Source organism: Platichthys flesus, chromosome 3 (genome assembly GCF_949316205.1).
Source record: "Platichthys flesus chromosome 3, fPlaFle2.1, whole genome shotgun sequence".
Classification (NCBI taxonomy): Eukaryota; Metazoa; Chordata; class Actinopteri; order Pleuronectiformes; family Pleuronectidae; genus Platichthys; species Platichthys flesus.
Genome location: NC_084947.1, coordinates 27,565,915 through 27,593,826, shown reverse-complemented (window position 1 = coordinate 27,593,826; position 27,912 = coordinate 27,565,915). Strand labels below are relative to the sequence as shown.

The 27,912-nt window shown below is 41.5% G+C and overlaps 1 protein-coding gene across 2 annotated transcripts; it reads left to right on the top strand.

The window, feature by feature from the left end:
- Positions 1 to 495: 495 nt before the first annotated feature.
- Positions 496 to 27,912, top strand: zfr (zinc finger RNA binding protein). Of its 2 annotated transcripts, XM_062384949.1 has the most exons (20): positions 496 to 624; positions 798 to 879; positions 8,699 to 8,972; positions 9,502 to 9,634; positions 9,796 to 10,014; positions 10,297 to 10,556; positions 10,907 to 11,110; positions 11,202 to 11,520; positions 13,314 to 13,504; positions 13,611 to 13,730; positions 13,934 to 14,079; positions 14,222 to 14,378; positions 16,418 to 16,620; positions 17,407 to 17,557; positions 19,333 to 19,474; positions 21,590 to 21,687; positions 22,515 to 22,610; positions 23,763 to 23,874; positions 24,201 to 24,298; positions 24,645 to 27,912. In XM_062384949.1, the coding sequence occupies exons 1-20, from the start codon at positions 588 to 590 to the stop codon at positions 24,825 to 24,827; spliced, it is 3,225 nt and encodes a 1,074-aa protein (XP_062240933.1). In that variant the 5' UTR covers positions 496 to 587; the 3' UTR covers positions 24,828 to 27,912. The 2 variants fall into 2 exon arrangements, 1 of the variants encoding a protein (XP_062240933.1); XR_009920419.1 differs by lacking the exons at positions 21,590 to 21,687; positions 24,201 to 24,298; positions 24,645 to 27,912 and having other exon boundaries at positions 23,763 to 23,807.

The window sequence follows — 27,912 nt, the reverse complement described above, 5'->3', positions numbered from 1 at the left end:
AGAAAGGAGAGGAAAAAACAAAGTTGTGATACACAAATATGTTTTTTTTTTTTGCTGTTCCTCTATCTTTGCTGAGATATTGGATAATTTGAACTTTAATCAACATTGTAGAATATTAGAGTGAACAAGCTCTGTAATTGTTAGAGCTGTTAACAGCTCGTATACATCAGAAATGTGATACCTAACTTCACAATTCTGTAAGAAGTTGTTATATTATCCATCGGGTAAATTCTTTATCTGGTAATGAAAATAACTTAATAATAACATGAATGCTAAACATTTAAAAAGGCTGGTTCCTTGAGTTAATCCATAGGCTGCAACATGTATCAGATACTTTTAATGTGTGTGTAAAGTTTATATTTTCTATTGTTGGACTTGTTTCGTCTTGTAATGTTACTGGGAATTTAGTATATACACAAATCTTTTATTATGCAGTTCAGCAAACAACAGGCATCCATGGGACTGGACGGTCCGGAACCGAGTACATCTCCTATCTGCGCAGACGCAAAGACGTATTTCCGGGTACGACATGAAATATAAATAAGCTGGTGTAGTACTCACGGGCGTCGGTTGAACATACGAAGCCAATGATTCCCATATGTCCTGTGGTGTCCTTCACCTATGGTGAGTATCGTTCAAATGCCGTGTTATTTTACGATCTACTGCAAAGACGTTAGTGACTTTACAAGCGTGTGTGTTGTTGAAATAGTGAGGTTAATGGATAGTCCTTGGACAGCTCTCTGTACCCTGCTGCTAACGGTTAGCTTAGCTTAACCCTGTGTGTCTGTCCTCTGCAGTGCCCAGCCGGCTTGGTGAAGATGCCAAAATGGCTACCGGCAATTATTTTGGATTTACCCATGGCGCTGCGGCTCAGTACAGGTGAGTGGACCCCACATACGCTCAATTCTGGTTCCATCTGCTTCCATAGTGCTGTTTGAAGTCTTGAGATAGCTGAGTGTGTGTATTGTACAGGTATATCCCGACTGTCTCCATTGTTCAGGCTGGGGGAGGGGGCACTGATCCCCCTGCTGCGGCAGTTAGACGGAAGCAGCAGTCCAGACTGCACATCACTGCGTTTATTTCAGTTTGTTCAACAGTAAAACCGATGGTCGTTATATAAGCTAGAGATGCCGTGTTAAATGTTTCGGTGTCACCGTCAGGGTCTGACTCTGCTTAGCCAAGAGTGCACTGTCTGCGAGGAAAGCCCACGTTGCAGTACTGAGTCCTGGTTCATATGAAGTGTTTCGTCCATGTTTTACATTTATTCGCAGTGTCAGTATCAGGTTGTGGACTTTGGGAAGTTGTAGAAATAACCTGACACTACAACATCAGTTCCGACAAAGGAAAGTAAGGCTTGTAGTGGAGGGCTTGGGGATTCTAATGACGCATAGCCGACAGTTTAGAGGTGGGATTATGGCAGAAAATAAATAGTAGATGTAATGCGTTGTTTGAGGCAGCCAGGAGGCTACTGAACAACAATAGGCAGTCCTTATAAGATCCAATGAAAATTGAATCATCAGGATAAAAATTCAGATTAGATTTTTCAACTGCTCTCCCTATACATACATTGCTCGAGGAAAATTAAGGGAACACTTAAATCACATCTAGATGAACAAGGTGAAAATCTTCGCTAATATACACAACAGTCAATGCAACTATAAATCCATTGATGACTGCATTCAAAACCACACCTAAAGTCAAAGCAAACAATGTAAATGCCAGGCTGATCCAACTTGCATGAATTTCATCACGGCAACTCGTAGTGTGTATAGCCTCCACGTGCCTGTATGTACTCCCAACAACGTCTAAGCATGCTCCTGAGTCCTGATAAGTGTGCGAATGGTCAAATAGGTGCTAAATTGGATATAGCTTTTTTTGGAATGAAATGACAGGAAGTCCATAAAATATAGCCGTGGAGGGTGCGAGTGGATGAACCCTGCAGTTTAAGAGTAACTGCCTGCATGGGACGCTCTGAAGCAAAGCAAACGCGCCTGCAATGGGACGCTCATATCATTAATTTAATTTGTTGACCAGGTCACCTGGGATTTTATTGGTTGGGGAATGTGAGAGGGTTGTTAAACAAAAAGCCAAGGACGAATCTGAGAGCAGATGATGAATGCAAGCACACAGTTTTAGTAGAAGCGCAAATTTTGATGAATAGTGTACACAATCTAAATTCAACATACTCAAGTCATGCTCTCAAACTGAAAGTCTACGCTCATGTGTAAAGAGAGGAAAAAAGCTCTATGATTTTTAGGGTTCCCTTTTTAAGTTTTTTATAAGTGTATTTGACCAGCTGCAGTATGTCCTGATGATCCAAAAATTATGCTGCTGACCAATGGATTTCCACCATGATGCCGAGTTCACACCGGAAGCGACGCCCTAGCGTGCCGGCGCTTGGCTGTTCACACCAGACGAAGAAGCCACGCTGAAGGCCGGGCAGCGCTAATAATATCACCCGTTGATCCAGTGGTATAAAAGCATATACTTACTTGTTGCTCCAACATTGGCTGCCAGAGCGTCCCAACATTTGTCTTTTTTAATGTTATCTTTATACAAAATGTTCCGCGGATCATACAGCTCACTGTACTTTTCAACCTCCATTATTAGTTTTATGTCATCCAAGTTGACGATCTTCTCCGCTGTTTGCCCCGTTCAATGTCGGGGGTCGATGGTGAATGACGTATTCTCCACTCAAGCCTATGTGGAGGATACGTAGCTCCCCCTCCTCTCTCTCTCTCTTTTTTTTTTTTTTCACCTATATGACATGTGTGGCTGTAGTGGATGGGCAGAGGGGGACATTTAATAATGTGATCGGTAAAAGTGGTCAAATTAAAACTCCAAGACAACAGAAGGTGTATACAAAGTATGGGATGCATATTTGATTTTTTTTATCATGTAAAAAATGTCGTCAATATCGTTTCAAATAATTTTTCAGTGTGTTTCCTGGCGTGATACGCTCGTGTCAAGCGAGAAAAATACACTTGTCAACGAAACGATCGCTGCACGGCGCTACGCTTCAGCGTCCGGTGTATTCAGCACAACGATTTAACATGGGAGTGGATGGGAGCCAGAGGCTTGGCGCTGCGCTTAATAATAATAATACATTTTATTTGTAAGGCACTCTTCATCCGAGAATCTCAGAGTGCCACAAGAATATAGTCAAAAATCAAAGTCCTAAAAACTCAACTCAAAGTAAGAACGCCTTCTTGAACAAAAAGGTTTTTGGGCCAGTCTTGAAAGAGTCCAGGGTCTGTGTTGCCCTCAGGTGGTCAGGGAGACCGTTCCATAGGCGGGGCGCTGCTGAGCAAAAGGCCCGGTCGCCCATGGTGCGGAGCTTGGTGTTGGGAACCCGAAGGAGCGAGCTACTTGTAGATCTGAGGGTGCGGGTGGAGGTTTGGGAAGTGATGAGTTCTTGTAGATAGGGAGGTGCATGTCCATTTATGCATTTATGGTTGAGGAGTAGGACTTTGTAGTTAATCTGGGTTGAGCCAGTGGAGTGAGTGGAGAATTGTGTTATGTGCTCATATTTACGGACTCTCATCAGGATCCTGGCAGCGCTGTTTTGAATGAATTGCGGTTTTTGGATGTTCTTGCCAGTGATCCCAGTGAAAAGTGAATTGCAGTAGTCCAGTCTAGAGGAGATGAATGTGTGGACGAGCTTCTCTGCGTCTGACAGGGTTAAAGTGGGGCGGAGTTTGGAGATGTTTTTGAGATGGTAAAAGGAGGTTTTGCACAGGTGTTTTATATGGTCATTAAAGGTCAGGTGAGGATCAAACCTAACTCCCAGATTAGTGACTGTGGAGGAGAGGGGTATGACCTGACCGTCGAAGGTGAGCTGAGTTATGGAGGATGACTGAACCTGGTGTGGAGTGCTAACAAGAAGGGCTTCAGTTTTGCTACTGTTTAAATGGAGAAAGTTGCTGCTCATCCATGTCTGTATCTCCCCAAGACAGGCGGTGAGACATGAAATAGCTACAGAGGGGTTAGGGGCAGTTTTGATGTAAAGCTGTGTGTCGTCAGCATAACAGTGGAAGGACATCCTTTGTTTGCTGATGACATGACCGAGGGGGAGCATGTAAATAATGAAGATGGGGCCGAGGACCGACCCTTGCGGAACACCACAGGAGACAGGGAGCAGTCTGGACTTGCATCTTCCCAGTGAGACATATTCAGTTCTGCCAGAGAGGTAGGACTGAAACCACTTTAGTGCAGAGTCTGATAGTCCAACAGCGTTGTAGAGGCGCTCTAGGTGGAGAATGTGATCCACTGTGTCAAATGCAGCAGTCAGGTCCAGGAGGATGAGGAGTGAGGGTGATCCTGCATCGGCTGTCATCAGCAGGTCATTCGTAACCCTGAGCAAAGCCGTTTCAGTGCTGTGGGCTGAACGAAATCCTGACTGAAACTTTTCAAACAAGTTGTTATGTTTGAGGTGGTCCTGAAGCTGAGAAGCGACCACCTTCTCTAACACCTTGGACAGGAAGGCAAGGTTGGAAATAGGCCTGTAATTGGCTAGAACCTCCGGGTCCAGGGTGGGTTTCTTGAGAAGGGGACGGATGACAGCAACCTTGAGAGTAGGTGGGACACAGCCAGACTGAAGGGAAAGGTTAACAACCTTGGTGATGAAAGGACTGAGAGTGGAGACATGTAACTTTAGCAGAGCAGTGGGAATGGGGTCCAGGGTACAGGTACAGGATTTCATTTTTTTGACTCAACATGGCTCTCCTGAACCTCAGTGAGATGTAGAGGACACAGCACACTCGTAGATAAGGTGTTGGTGTCAGAGGGAAGCAGAGATGGAGAGCTGGACATCAGAGAGCGAATGGTGTTGACCTTTGATCTAAAAAAGTCAATGAAGCTGTTACATTGCTCCTCTGTAGCCTCAGTTGAAGAGGGTGGTTTCAGGAGATGGCTTATGGTGGAAAAAAGCTGTTTGGAGTTGCAAGGGTTTTTATTGATTTAACCCGGAGTAGAACTGTGAGCGAGCATCTTTTAGGGAGTTGGAGTAGGCCCTTTGATGCTCACGGTATGCCAGTTTATGGACAGTGAGCCCAGAGTGTCTGCAGCGTCGTTCCAGGGCACGCCCAGCTGTTTTTATTTTCCTTAGCTCATGTGTGAACCAGGGAGCGGAGCTCGAGAAATTGACCTCACTTGACTTGACAGGGGCATGGAGATCCAAAACACTTCTCAGGGATGTATTGTAGAGTTCCACTAATTCATCCATCGATGCAGAGGCTGGGCAGGTGATGAGCTGGAGATCCATGGTCATGGTGGCCGAGTCAATGTTTTTCCAGTTCCGGAAAGACATTTGACGCCTAGGTCTAATAGTAGGCAGCATAAAAGTTAAGGCCATTGAAACCACTTTGTGGTCGGACACATCAAGATCATAGACCTGTAGGTTACTGATGGAAGCAGAGTCAGTGATAACCAGATCGAGAGTGTGCCCCTTGGTGTGAGTAGGAAATTCAACATGCTGCTGCAGCCCAAGACACTCAAGCACACTCAGGAAATCTGCTGCAAACTGACAGGAGGGGTTGGCGACATGGATATTTAAATCACCAACAATGACAATGTTAGTTGACATAGTGTAGAGAGAGGTAAGGAGATCACTTATCTCAGGTAGAAAAGATGGGTTTGCTTTTGGAGGACGGTATATGAGAAGCACTGTCATGGAGTATGGGGATTTGCATTTGAAGGCCAGGCATTCCATAGAGGAAAGATCAGGCATTGGCAGAGGAGACAGTTTTAGCTCAGCCCGGTGCATGGCGGCTAGTCCACCACCACAAACAGAGCTGCGGGCCTTCTCCATGTAGTTATAGCCAGGGGGGCATGCTTCATTAAGCACGGAGTAGTCCCCTGGTTTGTGCCAGGTTTCGGTTAGGCACATGAAGTCAAGCCCTTTCTCCAGAATATGGTCGTAAATGAGGAGGGATTTATTTGTGAGGGATTGTGCGTTTAGCAGCTCCATGGTGGTACAAGACAGAGCTCGTGGTGGAAGTCCCTGAAAGCTCCGTAATACACTGCGATCCACTCCGTGTCTTCCATTGTGCCTGGTATTGGGTAGTCTCGCGATGTTTCCAACGATGACTCCGAGGTTTGTTTTGTTTCCTGATTTCACGTTGAGGCCGCGGCGCGAGCCTCTATGGATGTAGGGAGGTCTGTTTTTCAAAATCCCACACTCATGACAGAGGGCTTTAAACCCTTTGTCGGACGGAGCCATGAAGCTGAGCCAACGCCGTAGCTGCGGAGCGTTGTATGAGATCATTGCCAGCACCGATGTAAAAATCAGAACACAAAACAAGCCGCGCTGTCCGGCAATGACCACAGGCTGGCGAGCCCCAGCTCCCGAGTCATCACAGAATAAGGACTCCAGTAGAGCAGGTAGGCTCTATTAATCCAAAGTCTGCCGAATAAAATAGCTTTAAAAAGTCACATAAATCACAGGAGCGGTAACAAAGTGTCAAGAGGAGCGGCAGCCAGTGTGCGCCAGCGTACCCTCACACAACGTACCGTCCCCTCCTTACGCCACCCTTCGGCGTCGCTTCCGCATCCGGTGTGAACCCGGCGTGAGTCCTGACGGTGTCACGGCATCAAGCGATAAGGAGGGTGTTTGAGTCCACAAAAAACTATTGGAGTCTCAGGGGGTGACTTTGTTAGGGCACAATCCAATACAATTGAAGTCAATGGTGAGTCCTTCTTCAGATGTAATAAAACAGTAGTAATTTTGATTGTAGCTGTCTGGTATTATTGTGGCCCAATACTTTCTGTGCACTTCTACTGTTAATAGGAATTGGCATTTGGTAAGTGGTCAGGCTGCTGGGGTTGGAACTGTTGTTGACTTTCAAGTTACCCCATTTTTTTATATAAATGTTTAAAGATGTACATTAAACTATATTTGGATCAAGAACTTTCAGATTAAGGCACTTCATTATGGGTTTTCTTTGGAACAGGAGAAGGAGCAGAATCGGAAGGTTAATAGAGCATCCTCTCCAAAGAAATGCATTATGAATGTGTGGGAATTACCTGTAGCGTAAAGCGCTTTGAGAGGTTGCAAAGACTATAAAAGGACTATATAGTTGCAATGCATTTGCTATTCCAATTCTTTGGGGATGCAAGTGAATGTGGCCGATGCATGTGAAAGAGCTGGCACAGGGGAAACCTTTTGGTGTCAGTAAATAATGCTGAAATAAACAGGGCAAGATTAAAATCCTGTCCGAAAATAGCTTTCTGTTTGTAAAGACAATGCTGCTGTTTTTAGCCAGTTCAACTGTGATGTGTGTGTACGTATCAAAGTAGGAAGGACCCAGAGATCTCAATGGATCTCAAATAGGTACTCTGTGTTTTGTGTCTGCTCTCGCCTTCACTTAGAGCTGTCCACACACAATGCTCAATGCCCTGCCCAAGAGGTTCATCAATATTTCCGAATTAAAATGCCTTTCCCATTATATGATTTTAACTTGATCAAGTGGTAATGTTAGCAAGGAAGTGGTTGAATGCTAATACTACCTGCTGTCTAGTAATTATGAGCTCTAAAACTTGTTGTTTTACCTTGAAACATTATCCCAATGTCCCTCCAGATACCAACCTATATATTGTCTCTTCAGTTGCTGATCAATGAGGTTGTGGTGTTGGCTCGTCGGGTTCTCGAGGTTATATAACTGGAAACCTGGATGGACTATGTAGCCAGTAGCCAGCCATTTAAGGGTAGTAAAGACTTGAGGAATGTTTTGATGGCCCACCGCACAGCACCAGCGTTCATTCAGTGTTATCCATTAATTACTTAAGAGATCTGCCTGCTAGTAAGGACTTTTTGTGAGAAAGACTGAGAGCAAGAGAGAGCAGGGGCATGTACTAGGTAACTTCAGACTTTTCAGTCCTATAAAGCTGCTTCACTTCTTACAGGGATAAAACAACATGGTAACTTATGCTGTTAACTTGCTCCAAACAAGGTTAAGTTTCAGATACCCGATTCAATGGTATAATTACTGACTAATCAGATTACTGAAAAACTAGTCATCAGTCTACATGATCCTGTTTGGGACTTGGGAGTTTACAGTTAAGTGTCAAACATAAACGGCAGGATGTAGCTTTCTAGTTTAGCGTAATAGATTCAGGCTTCCTCATTTTCCATATATCCACACTGGTTTTAAACTGGTTGTAGTTAAAACAGAACATTTGATTGGGCCACATTGTAGCTTATTAATGGGAAACTATTCATGTGTTCATTTGGTCTCAACTATCGGTTCGATTCTGGGGTGGGTCAATATAAAAATGATTTTTGTAGTTTTATTTTTTTTACTACTGAATTCTGGGGGATCCCAAATTAAAGAGCTCAATATGTAAAGCATGATCCCAGGAGGGATATCATCCATCCAGTGTCAACCAAGAAACTACTCTTATTTATTTATTTTTTTCTTAGTAAACTGGTCAGGTGGAGGAAATTGTTTAGAAATTTGCTTCAGTTCAAAACCTATTTTTCCCAAAAAGTTTTATTAGATATTGATGCATTTCACTGGTACTAATATTTCTGAATGATGTTTGTCAGCAGTTTGTTTTTCTTTTAATAATTTACTTTTTAGCAAGACAGTAACACTGAACTGCAAAGTTAATCCACTGTCAAAACCTTCTCCTTTCCCTTTCAGTGCATGTGTGTGCAAATGCTAACATCTGACATTTCTCTTTTGTGTTGCCCTACTAGTCAGCAGCCACCTGCCGGAGTCGCATATACACATCCCACCACAGTGGCCAGTTACACAGTACATCAAGCACCTGTGGCTGCTCACACTGTGGCGGCAGCCTATGCTCCCTCGGCAGGCACAGTAGCTGTCGCTAGGCCTGCGCCAATTTCCGTGGCTACTGCTGCAGCTTATGGAGGATATCAGCCAACACATGCTGCCGCTGACTATGGCTACCCTCAGCGCCAGCCTGAGATCCCTCCACCCCCACCACCAGTCACCTCACAGAACTACCAGGTACATGAGTATTAACGGAGTGCTCTGCAGATTTGTGAAATTCTGGGAAATGTCTTGGTGTTTTGATCAATTCGATTTTTATCTTGCCGAAGAACACTTTGGCAGCCACCTCTTTGCCCTGAGTAAATTAATGATACAAAGTAATTAATTCATCATTAAATTGCAATACAATTGATTAAAGCGACCCACAAGAGCAGAATTTGCCTGAGACTGATAATTTGACCTGGTTTTAAATGGTAATTTCAAATGTTTTCAGTAATTACCTGTACTCTAAAGGTTGCATGATAAGTTCAGTACAATACCATTACATGAGACAAATTAATTATTTTGAATTACAAGCCACACACTGCATTTCATGTCGTGACATAATCCAAAGTACAGTTTTCCTCTATTTCCAATCCATGCAAATGGGAGCAACAGGATCAATTTGGGTTCAGTGTCTCATCCAACAATTTAGACCTGTGGACAAGAGGAGCAGGGGTTTGACCACCTTCAAACTTCAACTGTATTTTACTGTTTTTCTTTGCAGGACTCTTACTCCTATGTCCGTTCCACTGCTCCAGCTGTTGCTTATGACACTAAGCAGTATTACCAGCAGCCCACTGCTACAGCTGCTGTTTGTGCTGCACAACCCAGTGTGGCAGATTCATACTATCAGACAGGTATGGCAATGCATGAATTTGTCAGTTTAACAACAAGCTAAAAGTAAGGCCGTCTTAATATAATAGCCCTACAAATATTCCTCCTTCATGAATGTTATAATGCTCAGTTTGTTGAAACTGTGTTTAAGAGGAGATGAATGAATTTACTTTTTGTTTTTCAGTCCCCAAACCAGGATATAGCCAGGGGGTAACATCATACACCCAGAGCCAGCAGGCACGCCAGGTGACTGTGATAAAGCCTGCTGCTCCCAATCCAGCCTCATCCACTTTCTCCATCTATCCAGTGACGTCCACTGTCCAGCCCGTGGCTAATGCAGCCTCTGTGGTCCCTTCTTACTCCCAAAGCCCAACCTACAGCACGAATGCTGTCACCTACTCTGGTAAGTTGGACATTGTACAAAAAATTTTCTGCAAAACTACGATGCTATTTTTGTGTATGGTCAGTGAGAAAAGATGAATGAGAGGGTTAAAAAAATATAATTAATGCCAGCAAGGCTTTTGGCTATTTTTTAACTTTCAAAACCCAAACTGAAAACGATTGCACTGTACATCACCAAATATCAAAAGCAATGTTATCGGCTTCAAGCATTACATTCTAATGCCAACAATAAAATATTAAAAAAGGGCATTGAGCAAAGTTGGCAATGCTGTATCCTTTCCAGGAACCTCATACTCGGGCTATGAAGCTGCAGTTTACTCAGCAGCTTCCAGCTACTACCACCAGCAGCAGCAGCAGCAACAGCAGCAGCAGCAGCAGCAGAAGCAGGCTGTGGCAGCTGTAGCCGCAACAGCAGCATGGACGGGAAACACTTTCACCAAGAAGCCCCCTTTCCAGAGTAAGCAGCTTCGGCCCAAGCAGCCGCCCAAGCCCCCTCAGATCCACTATTGCGACGTCTGTAAGATCAGCTGTGCCGGCCCACAGGTGAGTTCCATATAGCCCACAATGACAACATTATTCCAGTGTGCTCGGCATGAAGCTCACACAAAAATGCAAACAAAAATGTATGTTTCTTAATTGTCTGAACTTGGTCTTTAAAATAGAAACCATTAATTAAAACCACTGATTGCAGGCAATCTGATCCTAGAGTTGTTCATCTAATCTTAATAATTGTGTGGAAAACATGTTCTAAGTTGATCTACAGGATAAGGAAAAGCTATACAGATAATGAATGCAGTAATAATTATATGGTAACAAATCATTAATGTTCTAAAGAAATACTTTTCAATCAGTGCAACTAATCTCTGTCTCTCATCGCACATCAATTGCATTAGACATACAAGGAGCATCTTGAAGGGCAGAAGCACAAAAAGAAGGAAGCGGCACTGAAGGTTTCCCAGAGCAGTAGCAGCAATAATAATGGTGGAGGGGTTTTGGCCCGCAGTGCTCAGAACCAGCTGCGCTGTGAACTTTGCGATGTTTCCTGTACTGGCGCTGATGCGTATGCTGCCCACATTCGTGGCGCTAAGCACCAGAAGGTAGGTTTTATCAATAATTATAATATTAATAAGACTCTCTCTCTGATAAATGTCCAAAAAAGAAATGTTTCATTTGAATGCTCTGCTTTAGGTTGTGAAGCTTCATACCAAGCTTGGAAAGCCCATTCCATCTACTGAGCCCAGTATGGTCACTCAGACATCGTCTTCCACCACAGCTGCCCCCAGCAGGACAATCACAGCCACCCCGAGCAGTTCCAGCACCGCCATCTCTCTATGTGCATCTGCTTCCTCCTCCTCTGCCACCAGCTCAAGTCCCACCTACCTGAAGCCAGTCAACATAGTCAGCTGTGGTGTTGCGGGTGGCAAGAACTCATTAGCCAACAACCTCTCTTCAGCCAGCTCTGCCTCAGCTGGAAAGAAAGTCAACACCCCCAAGATCAATTTTGTTGGTTAGTACACACATGTTGAGGGTACAGGTCACTATCACTTTAGTAGTTTTACAGAAGTATAATCCTCCTTTGTGGCTTTAGTAGGTCTTGGGTTATTCTTCAATTAAGATTGATCTGCCTATAGGGTGGGGACATAGTCTGCACTATTTTGTCTCTGACGATTATACAAGCAGAAACAAGTACAGTGAGCTGATAGAGGTACAATTCCATTTGATACACCTGGTTAACATATGCTTTGTTATATTACACTCTTGGTATTGCTGGTTTAATGCAAATATTCCTATTAAAAATTCCATAATTGATCTTTTCTCTAACTGAACCCCCACCATTTGGATATCCCCCTTTTCAACTTCTATCTTTATTGATCACACACTGGAGGACATACGGCAGGACATAAACCATCTGTTCAGGATAGATTTGATGCAGATTATACACATATTAGTACCAAAGCCATTGTGATGCTATTTTACATGCATGTGTGATAACCTTTTCTATTTAAACATGAACGGATACTTATTTTGTAGGAAAATATATATCAAACTGAAACATACATTTATTTTTACATGTATGTAAAACTTACATACTTTATCACAGTTATTCACTTTTTGCTTACCAGAAATGAATATAATGATGATGCAACTATCCCATAAGGTTGACTGGCCAGAATCTGGTCATTTCAAATAATCTTATTCTATAATGACATTTAGTGACAACTTTGTTATTTTTTTATTATACACAATTCCTTATCCAGAACTAGGGTTGCAAAATTCCGGGAATATTCAAAGCTGGAAACTTTCCATGGGAATTAACAAGAATTAACAGGAATAAACGGGAAATTCTGTGGATAATTTATACTAACTGTATTTATCTTGTCATATACAGACATAAATATAAACATTTTGTTTTGTCATGATTTGAGCCCTGAGTAAACTTTGCACACTTGACTATATGCTTCTGCATCTTTGTGTCATTCTTAACATAGGTCTTTGCACAGTATTTGCAAATGTACACAGTCTTTCCTTCTACATTGGCTTGGGTGAAATGTCTCCACACAGGAGATACTGCACGTTGCAATGCTCTGTAAAATAAGATGACAATAAAAGCTTGTAAAAAAAAAGCAATGTCAGATAGTTAAATAGTTGGCCAATTGGAATCGTCTATAAAAATATTTTACAATTGATGGATTAATGAATAGAAATAGGCTAGATGAACAATCCTCAATCAGCATGCTAATATATTTTCCCCGGTAATATCGTCAAAACTTAGCTGACTAGTCCTGCACACTACAGCAGGCCTCAATAGCTCTGCTGTACTGTGCAGGATGCTGGCAATTATCTGTGCATGTGATTGAGAAATGCACAGTGCAGGGTTGAAATTCAACGTGCAGTGTGTGTTGCATTCCATACATCTGTATAATAGAGTTTTGAATGATGTTTTTAGTGCTCAGCGTTTAATTTGTAATTTTTTTTTTTTCAAAATTCCTGAGCTGAATATCCCCATGGAAAGTTTCCGAAAATTTACTGGAAATGTTCTGCCCCTTTGCAACCCTATCCAGTACCATTTAATAAACCCTAAAAATGCAGAACTGTCTACATTGCCATGTAGCTGTATTGAGCTGCAAACCATGGAATTAATTCACATACCATTGGGTTGTTGAAAGTATTAACTATTATAAAACTACAGAGAATCTGACCACCAAGGGCTACCTTAACAATTGTCCCACTCTTTTGTTATTAAGGACTATTTAGTAGAACTGACTATGATTGAACCAAATATTTATTTCTGAAATGCAGGTGGAAATAAATTACAGACCACAGTAAAGAATGACGAAGCCAGAGCGGAGGCCAAAGTGGAGTCTAAGCCTGTGATGCCCTCTTCAGCTGTTCAAGACCCCAAGACTGACGTTTCAGACTCTCTGTCCACATCAGCCCTGGCTGGACTACAGAGTGATGTCCAGCCAGTCGGTCATGACTATGTTGAGGAAGTAAGTTTTGGCTTGCCTACTTGCTTACATGGGCTTAAGCTAGCCTACACTTTATTGAGCAGAAATGTGTTCAAATCTTGAGTGTAATATGTGAAACTCATTTTAGGTCAGAAACGATGAAGGCAAAGTCATCCGCTTCCATTGCAAGCTGTGTGAATGTAGTTTCAACGACCCAAATGCAAAGGAAATGCATCTCAAAGGACGACGGCATCGTCTGCAATACAAGGTTTGTAGACATGTCTGTACCACTCTACAGAATTTTGATACACCTCCGAATATTTATCAGGTGTCTCAGTTCAGGACGTGCAGCAGTTGTTCTGCATTTCAGCAGTTTTGGATTATTATACTTTTTTTTTGTGAGTGATTAATTTGCTCTTTGACAATTTCAGGAAAAGCATGTAAAACAATTTTTGTGTTTTTGTCATGTAGAAAAAAGTTAACCCAGATCTGCAGGTGGAGGTCAAGCCAAGCATCCGAGCCAGAAAGATTCAGGAGGAAAAGATGAGAAAACAGATGCAGAAAGAGGAGTATTGGAGAAGAAGAGAGGAGGAAGAGCGCTGGAGATTGGAGATGAGGTATGGATAAGGTTATTTATTAATAGTGCGTAAGGAGGATATGTGAAATAAGTTGTGGTTTCTCCATTGTTGGGAGTGGTTGGTCTGTGTGGAGCAAAAACAAAACCTGGAACCAGGAAATTAGCTCTCGTTTCTGCTTCAGGCGCTATGAAGAAGACATGTACTGGAGACGCATGGAAGAGGAGCAACACCACTGGGATGAACGACGTCGATTACCAGACGTAGGGTACCCACAGGGCCCTCCTGGTCTACTCGGAGTCCGACCCGGCATGCCTGGCCTCCAGCCTCAAGGCCCGGTGGTAAGGCTTTATAATGGTGTCTATATAGTCTATACTAGTATATTGTTGTAGTAAGTCATGCTTTACTTCAGGAAATGGCTAAATGGTCTACCAAGTGCAACTTTAAAACCCCTGAAGACTTCAGAGGGATTAATTTTGGCTCTGCTGAATAATCTACTGTGCTGTGAAAAAGTATTTGCCCCCTTCCAGATTTTTGGCATATTTGTCACACTTAAATGATTCAGATCAAACAAATTGTAATATAAGACAAAGATAACCCAAGTAAATAAAAAATGCAGTTTTTAAATCATGATTTCATTTATTAAGGGAAAAAAGCTGTCCAAACCTACCTGGTCCTTTGTGAAAAAGAGGATAGTATACCTGCCATCCTTTCTGAACTGCTTATTACTGCTCCTTCAGATCCCTCCCTGACCTGTCACAGGTTTATATTATTAAGACTTTCAGACCACAGCCCTGGTTCTTGATGAAGCCTTTATTTTCTGTATTACAATCAAACCAGTAACCATGACTTTTTTTCAGATTCATATTGCATTTAAAAAGGCATAGTGATAATAGTTTGAAAGTTAACATACCCACAAAGATTACACATTTCAAAAGATGATTATTTCTGTGGTCAGTTATCTTTTAGTGAAGCATCTTAATGCGTGGATGAAAACATTCATGCTGGAAACAAACTAAGTGTGAATATGATGGACAACATAGTTGCACTGTAAATCAAGCACACTGGATTTCTGACATGGAAAGGAAATATTGAATGCTCGGACTTTTCAGCAAACATTATATATCATGGTTGTGTTTATTCATAAGTCTATGGTATTTATTTAATATGTTAAGGGGTTTGCAACATTATTGCACCTTGAGTTATTCTGAACAGAACAGAACATAAACATTTAAACTGAAATATGAATTCAATGTGTTTTCAGCTGTTGCTTAATGCATTTAATATCAACAAGACAGGTAGCAGCACGAATCTCTGCCTGTCTGACTGACATCTCTCAGTGGATGTCTGCACACCACCTGAAAATTAACCGTGACAAGACTGAACTACTTTTCCTTCCAGGGACAGACTCTCCCACCCATGACCTGACTATTAACTTTGACAACTCCCTGTTAACCCCCACTCAGACTGCTAGGAACCCGGGTGGGACACACTCGATAGCCAACTCTCCCTTAGTGCCAACATTACTGTAAGAACACGTTCCTGTAGATTCATGCTGTACAACATCAGGAGAATACGCCCCCTTCTCACTCAGAAGGCAGTGCAGTTTCTGGTCCAGGCTCTTGTCATCTCACGCCTAGACTACTGTAACTACCTCCTGGCAGGTCTACCTGCTACTGCCATCTGACCTTTGCAGCTCATCCAGAATGCAGCAGCTCGAATGGTTTTTAACCAACTTAAATTCACTCACACTACTCCACTCCCTTCACTGGCTACCAGTGGCTGCCCGCATCCGGTTTAAAACATTAGTACTTATGTACCATGCTGTGAACGGATCAGGTCCAGTCTACATCAAGGACATGGTCAAAAGTTACACCGCAGCCTGTTCACTCCACTCTGCTTCGGCCAATCGGCTTGTTGCTCCCTCACTGCGAGCTAAACACTCATCAAAATAACAACTGTTTGCTGTCCTGGCTCCTAAATGGTGGAATGAGCTCCCCATTGACATCTGGACATCAGCAAGTTTACACATCTTCCACTGCACACTAAAAACGTACCTCTTCCGACTATTCCTTGAATAAAAAAAAAATATTAACAATTTTTGAAACTAACAATTTAGTAGCACTTAAATGGCACTTACTCATAGCACTTTGTAGTTTTGCTTTATTTTGAAGAAATTATACTTTCTTGATTCTTGTTGTCCTGGGTCTGTGCCCTCTGGGTTTAATGCACATACTGTAAGTCACCTTGGATAGAAGTGTCAGCAAAATGAAATTTAATGTAATGTAAAAAAGATTCTGTGGCGTCATCCTCTGAGATTTGCCAGAACATCATGAAATAGAATGACCATCTGAAACAAAATACCTTTTGTATGTTTTAGCCCCCACGCCGTCCTGATTCTTCCGATGATCGTTATGTCATGACCAAGCATGCAGCCATCTACCCTTCAGAAGATGAGCTCCAGTCAATCCAGAAGATTGTGTCAATCACAGAACGTGCCCTCAAACTTGTCTCGGACATAATTACAGACCAGGAGAAGGCCAAGGAAGATGAAAAAGAGAAGAAGGATTCCGGCAACGACAGGTGTGACATTTCAGATTGTCTTTATGTATTTGCGTTGCCGCTGCATTTGTGAGCTGGTTGACAGATTTTGAAAGATCATTAGGACTTAAGCAGTTATGGTGATCTCCTATATTTAATGAATTGTAAGGTGAATTAATACAATTTTAAATGCACATTTCTGAACACTCCAACTTGACTTGCATGTGGTAAACCACCATTTTAAGGTTTTCTGAACTTGTCAGAAAACTAGTGTTGAACTTGCCCACACTTAACGGATGTTAAAAGGTAAACACTGAAGCTTTTCAAGAATCTGTTACACTTTCATTTAGTCACAGAAACCGAAGAATGTGAACTCGTGTTCTGTCAAATTCTTAAATGTGTATACCTACAGCACCTTCCTATTTGCATTACTAAGCCTAGATTTATTTATTCAACCTTTATATATGCCAGGAAGGTCCTGTTGTGATTGTCCTGGTCTGGATCTCCCAATAAAAAAGGTTATTTCAGTCAGTGAGCTGTTACTGCTGCTATTCTCTATTTTGAATAAAATTTGTTATGCTGTGATTATTGCTTCTAGCTACTAATTTAGCTTTACTTGAATTATTATTATAGCAAAGTTGATGTGGTAGAATCAAGTCTGTCACTTAAACATGCACAAAGCTGTGCATTCTCCCAAGAGTGGCAGCCAGCCTCCCTCCCCTAATCGCTGTTGCATTGGACAATGAAAATACTCAGTACAGTCTGAAAGCACCTTTTTATTGAATTTAATCTTTGCTTATTTTTCCTTCCTATCTTTCTACTGTCTAGAGCCCTGAAGGGAGTGATGAGGGTTGGAGTCCTGGCCAAAGGCTTACTTCTGCGTGGGGACAAAGACGTCAACCTAGTCCTGCTCTGCTCAGAGAAGCCCACAAAGGACCTCCTCAGCCTCATTATGGAGCACCTCCCCAAGCAACTAACAGTACTATCTTTACAAATGTTATACCACAGTTAATTCTGTCAGTTGCCACTGAAATCAGCACCTGCCTCATGCTTTCTTGAGACCAATTTCTTTGTATTAGTTGTAAACACAGTATTATCTAAGATGAACTCTGTAGAATGAGAGAATTTATGTAACTTCCAAAAAAAAAACTTATCTTGTGCACTAAATCAGTAGTTGCATGCAGTCAAACAATTAGACACATTACTGTTAGTGGTGAACAACATTAATTACAGTAATTGTGTAAGTAGGACCATTATTACTTGCTTGAGTTCAAAGCTGAATTGATGCTACAGTTGGCAGACTCTGTAGTTATAAAGCACAGGTTTCCTTTTTTTGCATGTGTGTTTGTCACAGAAACAGTCAACGGTGGAAAGACTTTTTTTTTATTTTTTTTTATTCATATATATTTTTTTAATAGTTTTTTTCTGGCTCGGACAGTAGTTTACTTCTAGCCTCACACGCTGTGTGCTGCCTCATCCCTAATGTAATCGTAATCACGATTACATTTCCCTGGTTTGATGTGTGCTGCCTCATCCCTTATGGGGTCAAACGATCTCCAAACTACCATAATCGAGTTGAAACGATTATTTGTCATGCACAATTCAGTCCTTCCGCCCAAGCATTCAGCGCCCCAGCTGACTGGCTCTCACTCTCAAGCAGCAGTAAAGTGAAGGAGGTGAGTTGTGTGTGTGGTGACCGGCGGTGAAAAAAACAGCGCGAGTGGAAAAGCAGGGAGGGCAACAGCACACCATGTAGCGGCCGCGCACTGCACCTCTATTCTCAAGCGGGCTCCCCCTGGCTGTTCAGACCGGTCAGACCGGACCCGCATTTCTCTGCGTCGGTCATAGACTGTTAGGGTTGCCATCATTAAACGTTTGAATAACCGGGCACCGATATCCTGGTGATACGGAGGAATAAGACACGCAGCCATCCCTCGGTTTTTACCGGAACCGGACGTGATTAAAAAAATAAAGCATAGACTTCAGAATAAGGGAACAGATTAATAATCGTTTGAATAATCGTGATTTTGATAAAAAAAAAATTCGAGCAGCCCTACATCAACCTCGGCGTGACACCATCTATTTGAGCTCCATCCATTTCCTAAGTTAACAGTCTGTTTCTCAGACTGAGTTTACGTTTGTGAGTTCTTGTAGAAAAGAGTGGGCGGTCCTGCTAAGAACTGCGCGAGCTGCTCTGATGATTTAGCTCATTAAAGAAGGTATCAATCATTATGTGATGATCAGTGTTGATATTGTGGCGACAAAGGAAATTTTAAACTCTAGGGAGTCATAGGACATCAGCTGAGAGAGGGAGACAGACACTCGCATACAGAGAGAGCAGCGGAGTCTGTTGTTTTTCCCTCTGGTTCGAGGATCTTAAATGAGCTTCACAATTATTTTATATATTGATATTGTTCTGTTGTCTCCAATGCATCAGTAGAGTGATTAATCTGTACAAGCATTGCTGACAGGGGACCAATAAATGCATCAGGTCCCCCACTGCCTGGTATTCAGAATTCTTTTTTTGGCCAAGTATGTTTGCACATACAGGGAATTGCTTTGGTGTCGTTCATTGGTGCACTCAACATAAAACGACAATATAAAAACAACAATATAGAACAAAATATTTACAGTATTCCACATGAATTTACTTACTAGCTATGAATTGGCCACTGAATGTAGATGACTAGGTATAGAAATAACTGTTAACTAGTTGTATGAAAAACTGACTTTGAAAAATACACTTTCTTCCAGGTGGTAGCCCCAGAAAAATACGAGGTCAAGGGATCTATCCAGGAAGCAGCCATCATTCTGACGTCCTGTACTGAGCCAAAGATGCAAGTGACAATCACGCTGACTTCACCTCTCATCAGAGAGGAAAATGGCCGGGATGGAGGTTGGGAATCCCATCACAGCCTTTTCCATTGCACCTCTTTTCTTGTCTTTCTGCTATCTCTATCAGTATCAATATGTTGGTTGACACCCTGAAGAGCACTGTCCTGCTGGCACACTCCACAAAGATTGATTGGTTGTGCCTTCAATTAGATCATTCTGACAACTTGCACTTCATGCATGTTTCATTTGGATTTCTTAAATCAGAAATGAGAGGGCAACGAAGGAAGTGCAAGGTCATCATATTTAAGGACTGTAGTTGTGCGCTGTTTTTGACCTTCTTAAATTTGTGAACCATTTTAATGAAGCCCTAGCTTTTGATAATCATCTTGTATTGAGAACCCTTACTTAGCCATTTTCGCAATGATTTGTCTTTGCAGATCATGTGTAGCAGATCACTTCTAGTGTAACACAAAAAATGTACAAGTGCCAGCAGTATTGCTCTTTTGCTTTTCGCTCTGTTACTCTTACCTCTCAGATGCTATCTTTATCCTTTGAAACAAAGCATGATCAGTGTTTGCATTGTGTTGAGTCTAGATATTCCCAGATGAGATTCTACTTTGTTTCCTGTGTTACAGGGGATTGTCGGCTATTTTACTGTCGGCTATAATCAATGGGAGACATGCATTACAGGATCTTTTCCCCAAATTTTCTTTGAGATGACGAGACAAAATAAAATTCAAGCAGAAGGTGCACAAATAGACAACAGGAGGCACTTATATTCCATAAATTACAGTTGGAAGTAATTTTACAAAGACGTTTGAACTTTGCAACATTGTCTCAAATGAATATTTGGCCTAAGGCAGAGGAATTGAATGTTATGTTCCCACAGGAAACAAATCTTCCTTTTGTGTGCTGGTGAACAGTTCATGTTAATGTCCCCTGTTCTGAAGTGCTCCCCTGAGTTGATTGCCATCTTCCTTTACACACATAGGAATAATAATTTGGCTCAACAGGTTAATATAATATAATACACAATATTTAATGTTTATCCTTGACAAGCTTTTGTCATTTTTATTTCAATGTCAATCAGAATGAAGACAGAATCTGAATATGGACCATTTTCTCTTTTGAATTAATTGACAATGGAAAGATTAAGATAAATCATGTCCTGTATTGTTTTGAAATCTGATCATTTCAAATAATTCTTAGGGGAGTATTGTTAAGAGTTCAGGTAAGACTGCTATGACAGAGGAATCTTCGGTTGGACCCGAGGACATCTGCTGGTATACAATGATTGTTGGGGTCTAATTCCAACCTACTGATTGTATGTATGCATGCAGTGATAGCCTAACCCCTTTTGTTTGCTGTTAGTTCTCATGTTTGTTTCTCTTCTTCAGCACCCATTGCTTCCTCCTTTTTATTTAATTTTTTTATATTCGTAGCAATATTTATAAGTACAGCACAAAGACCCTTATTTCTTTGAACAAAAACAGAGAGGGTAAAAAATTTCAGTTGATTGTCTCCGATTAGAGGTTTAGTAAGGCCCAACAGTTTCGGAAGGATTTTTGACCAAGGTTTTTCTCACATCCCAAAAACTTTGCCACACCTACTATTGCCAGGCCACTTTTTATCAGGTCATTCACTATTAGCCAGGTAACCTTTCAAGCTACATTAGCCACAGAATCCCCCTCTGTCCCAATGCTTCAGTGAAGAAAATTTACTAAAATTTAAAATCCCCATGGTCTTCATCAAGGTAACGCCAAGCTTTGTAAGACAATTACCTGATAAAATAGTATCGGCTTTAAAACACTCGTGAGTGTACCCATGTAATTTAGCGAGAGTGTTGCTTTCCAAACACATTACTCCTTTTGTCGTCAATGTTAAGTCAATAAATTCATGTTTCGTTTTTTAGAGAATCTAATGATCCAACATGTTGTTCACTTTTTATCTACATCCATCGACTTACTTCCAATATGTTGATTTCATATGAAAAGAATCTTTTTTATTTATTTTTTTACATCAGACCTTTTGAAATGGCAAAATAAGCAACCAATTGTAGATAGTCATGGGAAACACATAGGTATGTGTGGCATTGTGTTTGTTCTCTGCCAGCCTCACTGACCTGGTCAAACACCCATTCCTCATCACCATTTTGACACTTCAAATCCATTTTTAGATGTAACCTCGGGTATGGTGAAAGACCCAGCGGACGTCTTGGACAGGCAAAAATGCCTTGACGCTCTGGCTGCTCTGCGCCACGCTAAGTGGTTCCAGGTTCGGAACATCATTTTACTTTCTTATTGTAGCCTTATGAGATGCATTATTTGTTTATTCATTTATTTATGTTGTACACATTTGGTATCATTTTATTATAATGAGGAATCTGATTACCATTTGAAGCAAAAACTAATAATTCAAGGATGCCACTTATTATAATGAGGCTCTGATCCATGTTCATCACATGTATTGATAAATCTAAGTTCATTTGAAGCACTTGTGTAACAAAAATGTAGAACTGGCATCCTTGTATTCTCTTATAAATTTTCCAAGTATTGCATTATGGTTACATGGGATTCCATAAGGCTGCACAATAACTTGCACAAAATTGTGCCATCAAGAAGTGCTTTCATGTTCAACATTTGTATTGTTTTTATTCTATCTATTTTGTAGAATGGGGATTGAGGGAAAGGGAATATCTGAGAAGTTTCCTGTGATTCTGCTATCTGAGCAAAAGCACAGGCAAATTAACGCAGATTTCCATGTCTCTTTCAGTCCCTATACTCTTCTCTCAAGTGGACTCTTGTACTTTTAAGAACTTGTTTGTGAGATTCCTGGATAAACTGGGGTCAGGGTTTAGAAGATGGCAAGATACGTCCTCATTTCTTGTGCATCTTGCAAACTTTGAACTCTTTTACTAACTATGAGGTACAAGACTACTGGGAATGGCAGCTGCTTGCAAACTCATATACACTTAAAACCATATTCAAGCTTCCATTATGCACAGTAGTGTTTGGACCTCTGTGACAGATCTGATTCACTTGTCTGGTCCATCTAATGTCGTGCTTTGTCATTTGTAAAACTAACTTTTATTATATCAAAAGGCTAGAGCTAATGGACTTCAGTCTTGTGTGATTATCATTCGAATCCTACGAGACCTCTGTCAGCGAGTTCCTACATGGTCATCCTTCCCAGGATGGGTAAGTATGTTATTCAGAAATGCCTATGAATTATTTACACCTTTTATGAACTGTGCTCCTGATTGGGAGAATGGTGACATCTTTAGTAGTTTATTTCAGAACAGTCACCCTAGTTTGAGCTTTGGTGACCAAAGAAAGCCTCTCAGAGGACCTTTTCAAAGACAGCAGAAAATATACTATACCTGCTTTTCAACTACAACACCAGTTGGTTTATGATCCATCAAAAGGAGCTGCTCTCAATTTCCTACTTAATGATGGCTGTGGAGCAGGAATGCAAGTACAAATTGTCAGTAGTTGGTCACAAGAATGGGACAGACGGACAACCTGAAAACCTAAAAAAAAAAAAAACAGAATAACGCGGCTTCATGGGAAAAATAAATGTTATGTATTATACCTCTCTAATTGTCAGCTATTCTTGCATTTAGTCTTTGTTCTGGGGTTAAATGTCAGTTATTTATTTTCATTGTGAAACCTGTAAACAGTTTGGTGTAGTCATCAGAAAATAAGTTGAAATAGTGTAGAAATTAGATTTGTTTTTGTCATGACCAGTAATGAGCATTCTAGTCAAAAGATATTCTAATCTCAAAAGAAAATTCTTAATTATTAGATCATAGAATAGGTTTATCTTGTACACATTGTCTTTATCATTGAGGGGGAAAGTTAAAATAGATAATAATGCTTATAAACTGGCACACACCCTGGTTCAGCTGGAGCCCATCTTTATGGAGTTTGCTGGCATAGTTTGGGGTTAGGTTAATTGGACTTTGGTGTTTTTCCCTTCTGCAGGGATTGGCTCCACCCCCTGCAATGTGTAAAGGATGGGCAGTATAGATACTGGATAGCTTTTCTTAATGAAATTAACACCAACTCGTATCACTTAATTCTAAGTTGAAGGATGGATGGCTAAGACAAAGCACAATAAAGCAATTTATCTTACCCATGCCGACTCCTGAGATTGCCTTTTTAAGCAACAATATCTGCACCTACAAAGCTGTTCAATTAATCATTGATTGATTTTTGAATGAGGCTAGGAATAAACCTTAAAGCACTGCAATTATACTGTATTTCATGAAGTTTTACTGTTGTAATGTATGCAGAGATGGCACGTGTTTGACAGCATTCTAAACCATCTTTATGGTTCACTCTACTCAGGGCATGGAGCTGCTAGTTGAGAAGGCCATCAGTAGCGCCTCTGCCCCCCTAAGCCCAGGTGATGCTTTGAGACGGGTCTTTGAATGTATCTCTTCTGGGATTTTACTCCCTGGTAAGTCATTGTTTAGGGTTATAATAGTGTACATAATTGGGATCTAGTATAGTTCTATAGACAAAACAAATGCAATTGTTTGTGGACCACAAGTAGCTGAAATGTTGTGCAATACTGTTATCTGTCTTTTGGCAGTTAAGCAACTTAGAACAACTTTTTTCAGCTTGTTTATCAAAGTTATGTTGATCAAAGTTGTGAGTTTTATCTGTACATTTGAAAAGTTGGTAAGTACTCAAACTTCCCATGGCCTCAGTTCTCATAGAGCATTTGACGTGATTAAAAAAAAACATCAACTATAGTGGTTTTTAATATTTTTTTTTTAATAGGTGGGCCAGGATTGGTGGATCCTTGTGAAAAGAAGCCTGTCGATACCCTGACAACCATGGGAGAGCAACAGAGAGAGGACATCACCTCAAGTGCCCAAGTACAAGCTCCTGAATTATACATCCACTGTTGAGCAGAGATAGATGTGAAGAGATTGGAATGAAGTAGTCTCAAGTTGTGAGGCTATTGAAGGCCTAAACATACATCGTGAATTATCAATTAATGTTAGTCTCTTCTAGAGTCTAAATCAGCATTAAAGTGTCATCAGTTTTTTGGCACCAGCTTGTCACTAGAAGTCATGTGGCTTCACATTTACCAGGTTTCGAGGAATTGTTAGCTCCTAATGAATCGTGTACACATCTCATCTTGTTTGCTCTTGCTGGAGGTTTCCTGTGGCTTCAACCAACGGTAACTGTTAGAAATGTTTTTTCTTTGTTTCCTTACAGTTTGCTCTGAGGCTGCTGGCGTTCCGTCAAGTCTATAAAGTTATGGGCATGGACCCTCTACTGCAGATTAACCCTCGCTTCAACATCCGCAACAGCCGCAAGCGTCGCCGTGACAACAGTGAGGGGACAGACAGCTTTGAGGGTGAAGGGAAAAAGGACAAGAAAGATTATGAAAATTTCTAACTTCTGTCATTAATTTAAAGTAATCTATATACAAATGTACTAACATGTTGTATGCAGTGTCTCTCGTGTTATGTTTTTGTTTAAAGCTGCAAATGTACCAGTGTAATCTCGGCCTCACTCGCTATTACACAAACAAATCATCAGTGTACAGTTTTAGTTGTAGATTTTTCTACCTAAGGTTAGAGTTGAGATCTTTCTGTTCTAGATAAAGCAGTTTTTACCTGATGTGCTTCTGCTGCTGCTCCCCTGTAACCTGTGTTTTGTTTTAAGTTGTGAGGGATGGTGGAAATTATAGCATCACAAATGAAGCCAGACTTCTCTGTATTGTCGCTCAAGAAGAAAATGAAAGATTAATGTCATTGCCTTCATTCATCTGTACAGCTGCATTCAGAGGTCGTCTGTATTGTTACTATTGTGAAGCATTTATTTAGCCAATTGAATTGTCAAAGTTTTTCTTTTGAATATGAATAACTGTACTTAATGCAAGTGATGTTGATACTGTGGTCTTGTTATTTACCAACGCTACACTGATAAAAGTCAGAAGAAGTGGAAACATTAGTAATTAGGATTCATCCTCTGGGCAACACAAACTGCTGCACAGGTCTTTTCCCGATGCTATGCTGAAGATAAAAGACCGAAGGGGCATTGCACAACGCTTCAGCAGAACGCTAACTGTTGTTAGTTCTTTGTTTCTAGTGATGTCTTCTGCCCTAAATGTAGTTTTGTCTTTAGATTTTCATATATATGAAAGTATTTGTATAATATTTAGGTAAAAATGCTTTGGTTTGTGGAAAACATGGCCATGTTCTCATTGCGTGCTGTTTTGGCTTTTAAAGGGATACAAGCTATATAAGATTCTTTATTGGCTTGCTTGCCTTTTAATTTGGTAAGGTACTAATTTGAATTTAACATTGAAAACAAGAAATCAATGTCAGTGGAAGGGACAGTGATGTAACTGCCCTTCAGCACAGGTCCTGTTGTGAATGGCTGCTGTGCTCTGCATTCTGGTTTAACAGTTCCATCAGCAGAATAAATACATTTCCAGATTGAAGAAATGTGTAGCTTTTTGATTCTATCAGTGTATAGTGAAAATACAGGACCTCTGGCTGGGGTTAGCATTAGGTCTATTTTAATAACGATGTGTTAATGGACCCAGAAGACAAGTAATTACTTTGAGGCGTGTGACTCTGAATTCAAGTGTTGGCTAGTTTACTAGCTGTTGCTGGGTTCTGAGTCAGGATGGCATTCTAACTACAAACCAATTGCACGTTGGAATTTTCCCATTAGCCTTACGCAGGAGTCCTGCACAGTGTTGCCAACTCCTCAGTAAGGAAAGTAGCTATTGGCTGTCCTAAAAGTCGCTAAATGACGTCATCGCCTAATTTGCATAATGTAATGGTCGCTATAGGAAGTACAGAAAGTGAGAAAAGAACACCGTAAATATGTTTAGAACTACATATGAGCTTTATTCTAAAGAAACGTATTACATGCACTTCACAAAAATAAGGGTTAGGGTTATGTGGGGTGGAACTGCTATCTCTACGTCCAGCCCTCCTCCTTTATCCGGTCTTGAACCGGCAAAATGATCCAAAAGAGCAAGTTTTAGTTGAAATGTTTAGTTTAGTTTAGGTTCAGTTTCACCACGTTCCACACTAGAGGTCTGGAAATGTCTAGATTCTTAGATGCATCAGGAGATGTGCGCAGCAGGAGATGTGGGCCGCAGGAAGTGCGCTGTAGGAGATGTGCACACACGGCGCAGATGTGGGCTGTAGGAGATGTGCGCACATCTGTGCAGCAGGAGATCAGCGCTGCAGGATGTGCTCGCACAGTTTTTTTTTTTTTATTTGATTTAATTTTTTGTTTTTGTAAATATATTTTTTGATTATGTGCACTGCAGGATTTGCGCTGCAGGAGATGTGCACATCTGCGCTGCAGGAGATGTGGGCCGCAGGATGTGCGCTGCAGGAGATGTGCGCCGCAGGATGTGCGCACATCTGCGCTGCAGGAGATGTGCGCTGCAGGAGATGTGCATGCAGGATGTGCACACATCTGCGCTTCAGGAGATATGCACTGCAGGAGATGTGCGCTGCAGGAGATGTGCGCCGCAGGAGGAACTCATTGAACTGAAACAAGATCGTGGTTTAAAGCTAAACTTTGCTGATCTTCCTTTTGACAGTTTTTGGTTATCTGCTGCCAAGGAGGTCCCGTCGATCTGGACTCTGCATCGATGAAGAGACTGAACTCAATGACTCATGTTTTCCAGTGACAGTGAAGATACATTGACACTTAAATCCTGCTCTGTAAACCAGATCACCGGCGGCTTTGCGCACACGCGATTCATTTGCAGATTGGAGGACGCGGAGCGTGGGTCTCCTCTCTGCTCTGACTGCAGCTGGGACTGCTGCGCAAGGCTACTGAGCGACTGACCGCCTGTGAGTGCGCTGGGACGGCGGAGGGGCTCAGGGCAGCACCTGCTGCTCGTTGAGGATAAAGATTAAGATACATTTATTTGTCCCAAACACATGCACAGACATGCACAGGCACACTCATGCAATGTAGGGAAATTGAACCTCTGCTTTTAACCCATCTGGTGCAGGACACAGAGCAGTGAGCAGCCATGTACGCCGCACGGGGAGCAGATTTGGGGGTGTAAGGTGCCTTGCTCAGAGGCACTAGACAGGGTAGGGAGAATTCTCTTGGATTTTTGGACAGATCAATCCAGGATCGTCTTTTTGTTGTACCAAAAGACCTTTTCTGCCCATAGACCAAGTTTCTGCCACTAGTCCCCCGCCTCTCCCCATTGTCAGTCACTGCAGAACGATACGTGCTACACGTCAGTTTTCAAAACACCAGAAAGTCTCCAATATCACCAGAAAAAGTCGCTAGATTTGTCGCGTATATAAATATAGGAGGAATTTGATTTTACATACAACTTTGTGTCGACGTGTATTCAGTTTACTATCATAGAACGGCTCACATTCACATTCATGAATGTGAAACCAGGAAGCTCTTAAGTACAAGATTTCGTATCAAATATTTTATTTTGTTGTCATAGCTTAAATTAAATCTCTTCTTTCTGCCTCCA

Coding starts and splice junctions, on each gene's coding strand:
- zfr (XM_062384949.1), top strand. CDS start 588: ATGATTCCCATATGTCCTGTGGTGTCCTTCACCTATG. Junction 11,521..13,313: donor CCCCAAGATCAATTTTGTTG/GTTAGTACACAC, acceptor TCTGAAATGCAG/GTGGAAATAAATTACAGACC. Junction 24,299..24,644: donor ACATCACCTCAAGTGCCCAA/GTACAAGCTCCT, acceptor GTTTCCTTACAG/TTTGCTCTGAGGCTGCTGGC.